At 39.5% G+C, this 15454-nt stretch overlaps 1 protein-coding gene across 2 annotated transcripts in view; it reads right to left on the minus strand.

Moving 5' to 3' along the window:
* The window catches only part of STAM2 (signal transducing adaptor molecule 2), a 47915-nt gene extending 33252 nt beyond the window's left edge, over positions 1–14663 (minus strand). For both annotated transcript variants that reach the window (XM_042948773.1, XM_042948772.1), the window contains exon 1: positions 14150–14663. In XM_042948773.1, coding sequence (XP_042804707.1) covers positions 14150–14189 — 40 coding nt within the window. In that variant the 5' untranslated portion in view covers positions 14190–14663. The remainder of the gene's footprint in view (positions 1–14149) is intronic.
* Between the last annotated feature and the right edge of the window lie 791 nt (positions 14664–15454).

Genomic DNA, 15454 nt, shown 5'->3' on the forward strand with positions numbered 1-15454 from the left:
CATTCCAACAATTTTAAGTATATCTAAACAGTGTTTTTTATTTTATTTAATTTTTATAGAAAATGGAAAAATCCTGATTTGAATACTCTATCCAGCATAGTTTATGGTCTACAAATACAGGGCTCACTCTTTTAAAAAAGTATAAAATCTGAAGACTTTATAATGGTCTGCCAAAAAGGATTTCATTTTTCAAGTGAACTAAGTAACAGTCAAATTATGTACTTAGGAGCATTTTAAACTCCTGGAAAAAATTTTAAATATTATAATTAAGGAACCATTCTTTTATAGCACTGTCACTTTGCCCAGTGTTGGGGGCATACTTCACATTATCCTGTGTCAAATGCATAGAGTGGGAGAGAGTTTAAAAAGCCCTCCTGCGGCCTAAATTCTAAATTTCCAGGGTTTGGTGGGTGTAAGTCATAATGTTTCATCACCAGGTTTTGATTATTGTATATAGAAAGCCTCAAATATCCTGAAATATTTCAGAAAGATTCTAGCAATATCATATTCCGTCCATCAATACCTATAAAGAACAAAAAGGCGCCCCCTCTACACAGTTCATTGTGTTTAGCATAAAACTTTAAAAAGAATTCAAGTCTACCCAGAAAACTTTTAATGAAATAGGCTCTACCAGTAATTTTTAAAATTTAACTATATAGGGGCGCCTGGGTGGCGCAGTCGGTTAAGCGTCCGACTTCAGCCAGGTCACGATCTCGCGGTCTGTGAGTTCAAGCCCCGCGTCAGGCTCTGGGCTGATGGCTCGGAGCCTGGAGCCTGTTTCCGATTCTGTGTCTCCCTCTCTCTCTGCCCCTCCCCCGTTCATGCTCTGTCTCTCTCTGTCCCAAAAATAAATAAAAAAACGTTGAAAAAATAAAATAAAATTTAACTATATAAAAGAAAAATGCTCAAAAGAGATTTATAAGGTTCCTCCTACTATGTTTGCAAATAAAAACTCATGACTGGTCTGCCTCCAACCATGGCAGAGTGTCCGCTATCAGATTTGCTATTCTACCAAAAACAAGAACAAAACAGGCCACAATATATAATGCAATTGTGTTCAGGAAATGAATAACAGGCAGTGCAGGTCTGAGATCTTTTGAGGGAAGGGAAATGTGAAGTAAGCCCCATAATGTCCCTAGTTTTTGCCTGGGAACACTTTCCTGTCCCAACACAAGGAGAACTAGCCCAAGTAGAGCAACAGACCAAATTTCTGAGCACAGGGACTTACCATGGGTCCTCGGTCAAGGGCTAGGCTACTTGAGTCTCTAAGAAGTCTAGCAGAGATCACCAACTATGGGGCTGAAAGGCTGTGCAGTGCAGGGAGTCTTTGCAGTTCTTGTTTGTGTTCCCACAAAATTCAGATATTGAAGCCCTAACCCACAGTGTTGCTGTATTTGGAGAATAAACCTCTAAAGGTTAAATGAGGTCATAAGGATGGGATCTTGATCCAATAGGATTAGTATCCTAATAAGAAGAGAACACAGAGCTCACTATCTCTCTCTCTCTCTCTCCATACATGCGCCAAGAAGAGGTCATGCAAGCACACAATGAAAAGGTAGCCATCTGCAACCCAAGGGCAGAGACACCTCACCAGACACCAACCCTGCTGGGACCTTGCTCTTGGACTTCCCAATTTCCAGAACTGTGAGAAAATAAATTTGTTGTTCAATTCACCTAGTCCAAGGTAATTTGTTATGGCAGCCCAAGCAGACTAATACTCCACCCAACTAGAGTACAGAGAACATTTCAGGCATTCAACTGAAACACCAAAAGAGAATAAAGGCCCCCTATAATTTAATTCAATATCAAAACAGACCTGTCACACAAAGAAAACCAAAACGATCCTCTAATAACATAATTACCTGACAGAAAAAACTCAAGACTCTTTAAAGGAAGACAACATAACCTAGCCTCCTTGCAAAGAATAATCATAGTGAACAGCATAATATAAAAAATTACCAGTATACGAGAAAGTATCCCATAATCAAGATAAAAGTAATCAATAAAAAGAGATAATAACATAACTGAAATATCAGAAATAGCAAAAGAAAAAAGTACTTTAAAGCAGGTGTTACCAAGAACTTAAACCAAAGGCTGGTGAGTGCTCAGCAGGGAAAAGGAAACTATAAAATTGAATTTGTAGAACTAAAAGGTACAATATCAACCAAAAAATTCACCAGATGGGCTTAAAAGCAGAATGGAGACCACAGAAACAGTGAATGTGAAGAAAAATCAATAGCAGTTATCAAATTTGAAGAATAAAAAAAATTTTTTTAACTGAACAGTCTCCATATATTGATTTTTTAAAACTTGCTATGTAACCAATTACTGCAAATTAGTAGTTTAAAACACCCATTATTAGTTCATAGTCGTACAGTTAAAATCTATGTAGCCTTGGCTAGGTTCTACGCTCAGAGTATTACAAGGCTTATTGTTGGTGTTTGATGTTACTTAACTAAAACATGATAACTAGATTCATGCATATTGGAACTATGTAAAGTGAGGCCTACCTGTACATTAAAGAAAGCCAAGTTTAAATCTTTCCTCAAATGTGCATGAACTATCAAAACCTAGAAACAATCTAGGACAATATACATAATATATTCTCTAAATGCAATGCTTTTTTATTAGACCAAATGTAATACCCAACCAGATGGAAATTAACAATGAGACATATAAATAATTAAGACTGTAACAAAGCAATACAAAAACTTGTTATAAATAGGATATGACATATCAGTATCTTGGGACATAACTAAAGCAATGCTTAGAAGGTAGACAAAATTTGTTTTTTATGTATTAGTAAGAAAAAGACTAATTATTTTTATACCTTAAAATTGTAGTAGGAGAATAGGAGAAAACTGGAAAAAACTTTTTTTCAATAGCAAAAATAAACTGGAAAATGGAAAGTAAATGAATAGAATTCATTTTTGGTTTGTAACAGGAAACCACAGCTGACAGCTTTTACTAAAGATATAAACATGTTCTTTCTTTGGACCAATTCATTATGAACTAAATAATTACTGAAAATATAGTAGAGCCAATTCTTTCTAGTTTGTAAATAAATCATGGGGCACCTGGGTGGCTCAGTTAAGCATCCGACTCCATCTCAGCTCAGGTCATGATCTAATGGTTTGTGAGGTTGAGCCCTGAGTCAGGCTCTGTGCTGAGAGGCTACTTGGGATTCTCTCTCCCCCCCCACCCCCTGCCCCTTCTCCTCTGCTCGCACTCTCTCTCTCTCAAAATAAGTAAATAAACTTTAAAAAATAAAATAAATCATACATGTTTAATGATTAAAATAACAATATATACTTGTTATTAAGTTTCCAGACCATACAATTTTTGTGTAAATTTAGACTAAAAATATTTAAATGTCCAAAGCCTCAACCTGACGTTTATAAATATTTCACCTCTTTCTCTGACTTCAGTAACACCCATACTTAGCATTCTACAATACTTGGGTTTAACATACATTTTCTCATTTACTCCTCATTTAATGTCTTGATTTGTTTGGGTATATTTCATGGTTGTAAATCTTCAGTTTTCTCTGGGGAAAGCAGTAATATAAATTTTACCTTAAAATACACTGTTCATAGGGAGTGACTCCGTCAGTTAAGCATCCCACTCGTGGTATCAGCTCAGGTCATGATCTCATGGTTCCTGAGATAGAGCCTGACATCAGGCTCCACATTAGGCTCTGTTCTGACAGCATGAAGCCTGCTGGGGATTCTCTCTCCCTCATCATCCCTCTCTCTACCCTTCCCCCACTTGCATGTGAGTGAACATGCTCACTCGCTCTCTCTCAAAATACATAAACATTGAAAAACATACACTGTTCATTATCTTCTAAAATGAAAACCTACTTACCACTCTGAGTGCTGAATGATAGGTAATAATTTTTTTTAATGTTTATTATTTTTGAGAGAGAAAGAGAGACAGAGAACAAGCAGGGGAGGGGGGGAGGGGGAGAGAGAGAGAGAGAGAGAGAGAGAGAGAGAGAGAGAATGAATCAGAAGCAGGCTCCATGCTGTAAGCTGTCAGCATAGAACCTGACGTAGGGCTCAAGCCCACAGCCTGTGAGATCATGACCTGAGCTGAAGTTGGCCACTTAACCCACTGAGCCACCTAAGCGCCCTGGTAATTTAATTAAGAAGTAACAACTTCAAAACATTTTACATATACTAAACCAGTTACACTTCAATCCAACAAAGTAAGGATTCCCCATATTGTAGATGAGGAAACATACACAGAAAAGTAACACAAGATCACACAACTACTAAGTAGTAAAACAGGGATTTCAATTTGGGAAGTCTAGCTCAGAGTATCCTCTCTAGTGTAAATATTAAACAAACTGCCTCTTGAGTGCAATTTTTGTTCAAAACTGCTAATGTAACTCTTCCCAACAAGTTAATTTTCAGTTTCCCTATATACGAGTATTTTAAACATATTGAATAGGACAAACACAAATTCAAGTCTTATTTATAAGGAAAGGATCATCCAGTATCATCTAATCTACAGCCACATCATCAGTATCATCTAATCTACAGCCACATCATCTAATAATACAATATATTTATAGCTTCTTGCTCTGGTAGAATACTTAGAAGAGTGACTGCCACTCTTTTGATTTCACGTGTTACCACTAACATTTTTGGGGGGGACTAGGAAGAGTTAGGTGAGTTAGGCACGTAAGGAAGTTAGGGAGGGGGAAAACCACATCAAAATCACCTTTTACTGCCTTCTAATATTACAAACCATCTGTTAAAAAAGGCAAAAGGTCTGGGCGCCTGTGTGGTTCAGTTGGTTAAGCATGTGACTTCGGCTCAGGTCATGATTTCATAGCTCATGGGTTCGAGCCCAGCATCAGGCTCTGGGCTGACAGCTGAGTCGGGACCCTGCTTCGGATTCTTTGTCTCCCTCTCTCTCTCTACCCTTTCCCCACTCACACTCTGTCTCTCTCTCAAAACCAAATGAAACATTAAAAAAAAAAAAATTTTTTTTTTAAAGGCAAAAGGTCTAAGACCAACCTTTATATTCCTGCAAGTTCACTTTCTGACTGGCTATTACTTCCAAGGTCCCATCTCTAACCTGTCAGGTGAGACCCATGCCACCTCCCAACTCCACAAAATGGGCATGCTCATTTCCACAAACACACTTACATTAGGGAAAAAAGAAGAAAACAGAAAGGTAGTAAGCATAATTGTAATTGACCTATCAGGAAACCTCATGTGCAAGCTGGAAAAAAGGAAAAATGAGTCTCTAAAGTAGCCAAAACGTCATAAGCAGAGGAGAATCAAAAGCAGTTAGACTGGACAGGGGATCACATGACCTCTGCAAACTAAGGAAATCATCATGCATACTCTGTATGCACCTGTGAAGTACACATATCACCCATTAAACACTTAAGACCTGTCTTCTATACACCCAGCTCTGAAACTACCTTACTAGCCTAAGGTCTCTAGGTAGGTCACATCAGCTCAGACACAAATCTGAATCATGTTCTTATTTGTAAAATGGAAATTAAGATGGCTGCCATGCTTAAAAGAGGAGTTGTGAAAAGATAAGTAGATGAAACACTTAAACAGATACTTCAAAAAAGAGGCTATTCATTCATTCATTTTTTTAAGTAAGCTCTACATTCACCATGGGGCTTGAACTCACAACTCCAAGATCAGCAATCGTATGCTTCATCAACTGAGCCAGCCAGGTGCCCCTCAAATACATATGTTCAAAGGTGTCCAACATCAATAGTCATCAGATAAATGCATATTAATACAATAGTGAGATAACACTAGAATGGCTAAAATTCTTAAAGTATACCACCAGTTACAAATTTCTGACATGAAATTGAAGTCATATGAGCTAAAAATAAATAAATGGCATACTTCAGAATACTGACTATGTTATGTGGGGCACCTGGGTGGCTCAGTCAGTTGAGTGTCCGACTTTGGCTCAGATCATGCTCTCGCGGTTCCTGAGTTCAAGCCCCACATCGGGCTCACTGCTGTTAGCACAGAGCCTGCTTTGGATCCTCTCTCTCCCCTCTCTACCCTTCCCCAGCTTGTGTTCTCTCAAAACTAAACAAACAAACATTAAAAAAAAAAAAAAAAAAAAACACTGATTTTCAGAGGACAATGTCTGATCTGTGTCACACTGACCTTCTTAAGTTCAATCCCTAAACTAAATACAAATAAATATTTATTCACTATCAAGTAAAGCAACAGAGCCTCATTAGGCAATAATGTTAAAAAAAAAAAAAAAAGTTCTTCCCCTTCCACCCTCAAGGGCATAGCACTACTAGGAAAACCAAAACATGTCTATGCTAGATTTAAGCAGAGTTTTTAGAAAAGAATGTTAAGATAATTCATCCCATGACATATGAAAGCAAAAGAAGCTGGTCAGATTACAATAAAAAATCCCTTCTGGTTCAAATGAACTAAATTCTGAGCCACTACAATTATCATGTTGCATGTGAAAATTAATAAATGCTTCATAAAAGAATATTTACTGACCAGAGTCTGAGAGTTTTTAGATACAATAAAAATTTCACTAGCAAACAAGTTTTTTTCATCCTATATCATTACTATCATTTAAAAATTCTATTAAATAGAGATACTGCACATAATACAAATTTTCAATTTTTCATTTCTCTTCATACTTTTATAAAAGACCTATTAAATATAACTTCTGAGGATGCACTGAAAGTCAGTCAGAACTGTAAGTACTTCATGGGATCTTCAGTTTTCAACATTCCTTAACCAGAGGAAACTAAAGAAAATCCTCCTTGAACGGAACAGTGATGGCTGATACAAGCAAGTCTCAATGGTAAAGAAATAGAAGTCTTTCACAGGGTGTTGCAGGAGAGGTGCTTATCCTTCAGACACCAGCAGATATACGCCCATTAAAAAAAATAACGTTAAGGGTGGTCTAAAAGATGGGAGCAAAATTTATTACTCCAAAAGAAAACTGAAGGTGCCAATAAGCCAATGTGAAACTCAGCCCTAAAAAGGAAAGGATACGGGAAAAAGAGGAGCAACATCAAAATGTCTCAGGTTTCTAGAAATAGTCTCACCAATGGGGATTGACAAATATTGCTGATTGACAGATATCTGAAATAGGAAAGAAGACTATAGGTAAAAACATTTTTAAAAACTTTGTAAAAGACAAAGTGAAAAACCAAAAGGAGTCAGGAGGGAAAAGGCTAGATCTGGGGATAAAGGCAACCAAGGAAGGAAAAAAATAAATTTGAAAAAAAATACATATCCTTAAGTTTTATTTTGATATTTAGGGGACAGATGCTCAGAATTATCAGTTGTCAAGTAACCAGACTTTGATATTCTATACTACACACTATAAATAAGGTCTACTCTTTTAACACTCAAAACACCTTTACGTTTCTTTCATTTAAACAACAAAAAAAGTGGCGTCGAGACACATCCACCTAAGAACACTTCTATGGTATTATGTTGTATATTCATTCACTTGTAGAAAAATTATCCTCTTGCCCTCTTGCCTTACTTTCAAACTATAATCTAAGTAAGCTTAGAACTAAATATTATTGTAAGGAATAAAAACATCTATTTTTAATTACCAACATCATCAGTTCACATGAAACAAAAATTATAATGCCTTTTCTCTTAAATTCTAAGAGCATAAAAGAAATTTCCTTTTAGGATTTCGCCACTCTGATCATAAACCCAAATGAAAGAACAAAGGCCAAAAACAGCTAAGACAGAGGAACTTGCCCAAGGCCCCTGGCATTTCAATGTGGTATTGGTGCAGAATAGATAGAGAATAGTGTAGAAGGACAGGAAGCAGAGACACAGACTTCATAAAAGGAAATGTACTGTAAGGAAAGAGTGTTTCCAAAGTCATGGGGAAAGGACAAACAATGCAATAAGTAGTGATTAGACAACTGATTGTTGCCTACTATACACTGATTATCCAAATTCCTCCTCAGATCCTATGCAAAGATCAAGTCCAGGTGGATTAAAGACCTAACTATGAAAATCAAAACTCTAAACTTTCAGAAAAAATATGAGAAGATCCTTATAACCTCAGGGTACAGAAGGCTTTCTTTTTTTTTTTTTTTTAAAGTTTATTATTTATTTTTGAGAGAGAAGGAGAAAGAGAGAGAAAGCAAGCAGGGGAGAAGCAGAGAAAGGGAGACAGAGGATCTGAAGCAGGCTCCACGCTGTCAGCACAGAGCCCAATGCAGGGTTCGAACCCACGAACCGTGAGATCATGACCTGAGCTGACGTTCCACGCTTAACTCACAGAGCCAGCCAGGTGCCCGGAGAAGGCTTTCTTCAAGTAAGAAAAATGAGGGCACCTGGGTGGCTTAGTGTCAAACTTCGGCTCAGGTCATGATCTCACGGTTCCATGGGTTCAAGTCCCACTTGGGGCTCTGTGCTGACAGCTCAGAGCCTAGAACCTGTTTCAGATTCTGTGTCTCCCTCTGTCTCTGCCCCTCCCTCATTTGCACTCTTTCTGTCTCTCTCTCTCAAAAATAAATAAACATTAAAATAAATTAACAATAAATTTAAAAAACAAGAAAAATGAAATCAGACAGTATCACTGAATTAAAACTTAGATTTTCAGGGCACCTGGGTGGCTCAGTTGGTTAAGCGTCCGACTTCAGCTCAGGTCATCATCTCATAGTTTGTGAGTTCAAGCCCCATGTCAGGCTCTGTGCTGACAGCTCAGAGCCTGGAGCCTGCTTCAGATTCTGTGTCTCCCTCTCTCTCTGCCCCTCTCATGCTCTGTCTCTCTCTGTCTCTCTCTGTCTCTCAATAATAAATAAACATTAAAATTTTTTTTAAAAATTAAACTTAGATTTTCTTAATAAAAGACATCAGAAAATAAAACACAACAAATTGAGATATACACCTGCAACTGACATAATCAACAAAAGATTAGGAGAGAATGTACAAGGAACTCTAAACTCAGTAAGAAAAAATAACCCAACAGAAAAATAAGTAACAAGCAGATAATGTATAGAAAACAGAATAACCACGAAATAGATGAAAAGATGCTCAACTTTACTAACAATGAAGTTGAAATGAAATGAAAACACTGCCTACCCTATTTCACACCCATCAAATGGGAATAAATTTTAAAAAATATGGCAATACCCAGTGTTCGTAATGATGTGGAACAAGAACGAACTTCACTACCACTGCAGGTGGGAATAAAATCTCCCACAAGCACTTGGAAAGGCAGTTCTACACTAATATTTTGCAAGTTTTCACTATCTAAACTTTAATTAAGGCATTCCCCTTCAAGACACAATCCCTAGACAATCTCTCACTCACGTAAACAAGAAAACATGAGTAAGAGCCTTTACTGCACTATTGTCTATAGGAAAAATGGAAAAAACTTCATGTCCATTAATAGGAGAATGAACAAATAATGTGGTACATTTGTACAGTGGAATATTACACAACTATTAAAATTAATGGAAGTAGAGCAATAAATATCAACAGAAATAATCGACAAAAATGCTGAGGTGCATTCACAAAATGCAAGTAACAAAGAATGACACTTTTTATAAAGTTTACAAACAAATACAATACATACAGTATATTTGTATGTATATTATATCATAAAACAGAGTTGTATCTTTTTGGAGTGTTTAACTCTGAGAAGGAAGGAAAAAGAATTGGATCAGGTAGCTACTAAATACACCAGAGAAATTAAACTCTATCAGGAATTTTTCTTAAAAAAAAAAGTGTATAAAATATTAGGCTGGACAGAGTTGGCTGATAGGAAAAGGACTTTAGGTCATAACCTATACTTTATGTTAAAATACATTAATTAAAATTTGTAACTATCTGAAAGCTTAACGCTGTAAGCAAAATACAGAATGAAATTAGCTGTTAAAGCTACCATTCTCATCCATAAGCAAAAAAATTTTTAATTGTAAGTTTTTGCAAAGATCACAGCAACCTCATTGTGTTCAAGCAAGTATGTTAATAAGTATGTAAATGTTATAAATTTGAACATATTAAGTAAATTGTATTATAGGAATACTATCCATTTTTTATGTAAACTTTTTTTTTAAATTTTTTAATGTTTGTTTATTTTTGAGAGAGAGAGAGAGACAGAGCGTGAGCAGGGGAGGGTCAGAGAGAGGGAGACACAAAATCTGAAGCAGGCTACAGGCTCTGAGCTATCAGCACAGAGCCCAACGCTGGGCTCGAAGTCACACACTGTGAGATCATGACCTGAGGTGAAGTCAGAAGCTTAACAGACTGACCCACCCAGGCGACCCTCTTTTTTTTTTTTTTTTTTTTTTTTTTTTTTAAAGTAAGCTCTATGCCCAACCTGGGGCTTGAACTCAGGACCCCCAGATAAAGACTTGCATGCTCCACCCAATGAGCCAGCCAGATGCCCCTATAAGCATTTCTTATAAAACTTCACTGGAGAAGATTCCATGACCAAAAGCCCAAGTTACCTCATGGTCAAGCTCGTCTAACACAAATGAAAGAAACAGCAATATGTGCATTCAAATGTCACTTAAAAAAGTCTACTTTTAAGACGAAAGTTCGCCCTTCAATGCACTGTGTCAGAAGCATTTTACAGAGGTAGAATTTGAGCTCAGCTTTGTGAGACACAAGTTAGTGTATCTGTAAGGGAGGCAATACCAAGGTTGTTGAAAAAAGAAAAAGGTGGGGTGCCTGGGTGGCTCAGTCGGTTAAGTCTCCGACTTCGGCTCAGGTCATGATCTCATGGTTCATGAGTTTGAGCCCCGCGTCAGGCTCTGTGCTGACAGCTCAGAGCCTGGAGCCTGCTTCGGATTCTGTGTCTCCCTCTCTCTCTGCCCCTCCCTCCCTCCCTCTCTCTCTCTTTCTCTCTCTCTCAAAAGTAAAGATAAAAAAAAGAAAAGAAAAAGGCTATCACTGAATAGTAAATGGTACAAAGGCAAAGAATGGCAAAAAAAAAAAAAAAAAAGAAAGAAAAGAAAAAGAAAAAGAAAAAGGTTGTCTGGCTTGAGTATCAAGAAAAAGGATGTCCGAGTAAGAACCAGACGTGGAGAGTAGAACCAGACGTGGAGAGTAGAACAGACGTCCTGACTTGGGAAGCAATGTAGGGAAACTGAGAAAATTGGTACAAAATATAAGGAAATGACATCTTCCTTTTTAACACTAACCACTTAATCCTCCTACTGTGGCTCTGTCCCTCATGTTTCACTCTCCCCTTGGAATTCCCTCACAATGGCTGCCCCAACCAGGCTCCACCTCAACAACGCTTACGCACCTTGGGGGTGACTGAGGATGGTGGCATGTGTGTGGGTGTATTTTTTACTTCAGCCCAGCTTCAAAGGAATTTTATGGAACAAAAAATAAATGCAGATTTGAAGAAATCCAATAAAATATTTAAAGATCTCTAATGCTACGACAGCTAACATACCCTTCAGGGTTTATAGGATCTGACTCCAAGAAAAAAATAGGAACCTGCCAAAGATCCTTACTTCCTAGGCTTTGGCCTGCTTCCATCTGACAAGTCATTTACCATCAACAACTTATGAATGCCTTCGTAGACATTCTGACCCACTACAGCTTTTTCTCAAGGTCTGAGGAAAGAATTTCTTCCCCACATGAATAAGGTCAGAAAGAATTCTCAACCTCCAGTGAAACTGCACCTACAAAAGGAATGTAGTTTCATCTCTAAAAACCCTTAATTATAAAATGACCATATACAATTCTGCAGGCAGAATTGCTGTCAGGAAAGGAGTGGGGGAGAGAGAGAATAATGTCAACACCTTTACAGAGAAAGCATGTGCCTGAAAAGTCCTTGCTGTCTCTTCAGGGAAGTTGACTTTTAAAGAAAAAAGGAATGTAAAGCATCTTGTGTATTTCTAGCACTGTATTTATCACACTATATGACAATTATCTTTTTATATGTGTATGTATCCTCCATTAGACTGAGAGTTCCTTGAGGGCAGGGATTTTTGTGTCCCCAGAACTTAACACAAATCTGAAACACAGTAATCACTCAATGCCTGTGTGCTGAATGAAAAGTGAACAAAAGAATGACAAAGAAAATAAATATGAACAAAAGAATGACAAAAAAATCTGACTGAATCACAAAGGGTAAGTGAAAAGGCAACGACACTGCAAAGGAACATATTCCTGTAGACATTTTAAATTAAATAATAACTTTCTTATATTACTTAACTATTTCAAATTTAAAAGAGATTTAAGTTCTGAAAAATGTGACATATAACTTTTCTTCTGTGATACAGAGTTAAGGGCAATTTAAACTCTTTCCTATTTCATTCCACTTTTTCTTCTAATTCCATTCATTTGTCTAACAGAAGTTACCGGCGGGCCTTGATCAAACTTGCTTTTACTATCAAACTGACTTTTGGATGGTGACTTCAATCATACTTAAACTAACAAGGACTTGAAGCTCTGGTTGGTGGCACTGCCCATGAAATGATCTCTACACAGCAGTGGTTTTTGTTTGAACAGCAGTGCCTCTTTTACTACAGTGGCATTAAACTGTGATCCACTAAGACGTTCAGGGACATCAAGAGTCACTGAGGGGAAGGGTTAGGAAGGCAAAACAGGCAGAGCAACTCCGCCCACTTCTACCAGTTTTCAAACAGAAAACAATAGGCTTCTGGGAAAGATTTCCCTTGAAGAAAGAGTTCTACAGATTTTCAAGTCAGAAAATAATTTGTCTTATTCTATTTTGACTTGTTTTATTTCACTAAGACAAAACGAAAGTCTTCAAATCAGCAATAAAAAGGAGAGGTCTCACTGGAACAACAGAAGACGTCCTTAGGTGTTCGTAAAAGCAGAGCCTGTGAGCCTCGACCTGATGCTTCCTAGATTTATGCCAGTCACCTGTGTTAATCCACCAAGAAAAAAGCTTAAAGAAATTATGGAAATACATATTTTTTTTAATTTTTTTTTAATGTTTATTTATTTTTGAGACAGAGAGAGACAGAGCATGAACGGGTGAGGGTCAGAGAGAGGGAGACACAGAATCTGAAACAGGCTCCAGGCTCCGAGCGGTCAGCACAGAGCCCGACGCGGGGCTCGAACTCACGGACCGCGAGATCGTGACCTGAGCCGAAGTCAGCCGCTTAACCGACTGAGCCACCCAGGCGCCCCTGGAAACACATATTTGAAGACTATATAAGGGTCAAAAGATAATAATAAATTTTTTAGGTCTCTAGGAATAGAAGAAGGTTCTAACATACATTGTATTTGACTTTTGAACCTGTTTTTGGAATCACATAACACACCAAAATAGGGCACTTTCTATTAAGTCTACTCATCATTAGAAAAATGTAACTGAAAAGGTGGCTCACCGCTTTGATGTGCTGTATTCTATGCGACTGGCAATTTTCAGCCATGGGTTTTTCCATTCCACTAAGTCCTAAAACTCTACCTAGGGTTCTGTTAACTCCTGCTACAGAAATGTGTACGTGGCCAGTTTATTTTACTGTTTTTCTCATTCCACAATCACTAAAGACAGCAGCAGAACTCTTACAACTCCAACAAATAAAATAGTAGTTGTTCTGATCTGTTTTGACATTCTAGGGTTTTCCTTTTCATACCCTAAGACACAGCATCTCGTAGCACTTGCGCCGTCCATGGATAGAGAGTAACACTCCCAAGCATTGTAAATAAATCCCAAAGCTATGCTATCAGAGCTTGGATGCGTTTGTATATAAGTGAGGTGAAATGGGTTTCTCCTATTGAACGGAGGCAAGTCGAGGTCCCTAGTGTTGCGCTGCCTCAGACAGCTGGGTCTGTCCACCGCTGCACCATCTCAAAGCCGGGGGTGAGGGGTGGGGGGAACGGGAATGAACCAACTACAGAGGGAGCAGGAAGTTTGTATCATAAACTCCGCAATTGCTTAATTAGTCCAGTCCCCTGCGAGCCACAGGCTCTTCCCTATTCCTGCGATTGGCAAAGAGAAATAACCTCTTTTTCAGGGTGTCCAATCTCAGGTAAGAGGTACTCTCCAGACTGCCAGCGACGCGCCAAGGTAGCCCCACTGAAACGTCCCCGCGACTAGGCAGCGGCGCCGCCCCCTTCTCTCCCTTTGCTTGGCTTTCCAGTCCTCGGAGTCGCCACCGCCCACTTTCTAGCACGACAAACAGCGTCCTGTGCGCGGGCCCAGCACTTACCCACGTCTTGCTCGAAGGGGTTTGCAGTGAACAGAGACATCTTGCCGGTGCCCGAGCCCTAAACGCTGTGGTCTGGCCGAGGCTCGGCGGCTGCTCCGAGCTGGGTGACCCGCGGCTGCCGCTTCCTAGACGGCTCCGCTCCGACCGCGTCCTCGCACTTCCGCCACCGCCACTGTCCAGCCCCCGCCTGACAGGCCAGCTGCCGATTCGCACTCCACCCCCTCGCTTCGGCCTAACTCCTCTCCCGGAACGAGGTCCCGCCGGCGCGGGGATTCTTTCAGCGCACCTGTCGCCTCCGCCTCTCAGGAAGAGGCAGCAGCCCTGTCCCAGACTTTCGTGGGGGGTCAGGCGGCCGCCGCGGCCACCTTTCCATCGCTAGGACCCCGGCAAGCCACGGAGCAGGGGACCTTCGGGGCCGGAAGTTGTCGCGCCTAGAACTGGGCAACCCTAGAGGCCCGGAAGCCGCTGTGCGTGCGGCGATACCCGGAGGGCCGCGGTGTTGCCGGATTTTCCGCCTTTGGAGTCTCTAGTTCGCGCTAATTTAATTCGTTCCTAAGCTGCAGCCTAGTCCCTCGAGGGCGGACCAGTGGCTGCGTTCGCGTCACAGTCCCGTTGCCTTGGAAATGGATGGAGCCTCCGCACCCCACCCCTGCTGGAATAACCCTCCTGGAAATCGGTGGTGGACCTATGGCTCTGTGGGGGACTCCCTAACTTTTCGCTTTCCATCGTGTTCTCTGAACACGTGATCACACTGCTTGACTCTGGGAATCCAAAGACGAATGAGACATAAACTCCCTGTTTTCAAGTGGCAGACAGTTTTGTAGGGCCAGTGTATAGCTTACACAAGACCGTATATTACGATCCTAATAGAGGGGTCACAAACTCATATCCATAGGAGCCAGCCAGATACTTAGATGAATGTAAAAGTGCAAGCATGTTTCCCAACCACACACTCCCTATCCCTCGTACCCCTGCTTTCTTTCTCTGTAGCATTTATCACTTTCTAATAATTTACGTAATTACTATGTTTTCTGTCTCTCCTCTTTAGAATACAAACTCCGTTACCAGTTTTGTTGACTGCATTATCCCCAGCATCCAATACAGTGTCTGGCAAGTAATGGGTGCTCAATAAGTACTTTTCGAATGTACTTGTGACTATCCAACTGAACAGTACATATCTAAAGATGGCAGCTGCTAGTAAACTTTAGCCATTTGTTGCAGTGTGGGCCCCACTAGAACTTAAATGATTTAAAAATGTTTAGGATTACTTTCACATTTTAACAATGGGTCAAACAAAACCATTTT

Source organism: Panthera leo, chromosome C1, assembly GCF_018350215.1.
Source record: "Panthera leo isolate Ple1 chromosome C1, P.leo_Ple1_pat1.1, whole genome shotgun sequence".
NCBI lineage: Eukaryota > Metazoa > Chordata > Mammalia > Carnivora > Felidae > Panthera > Panthera leo.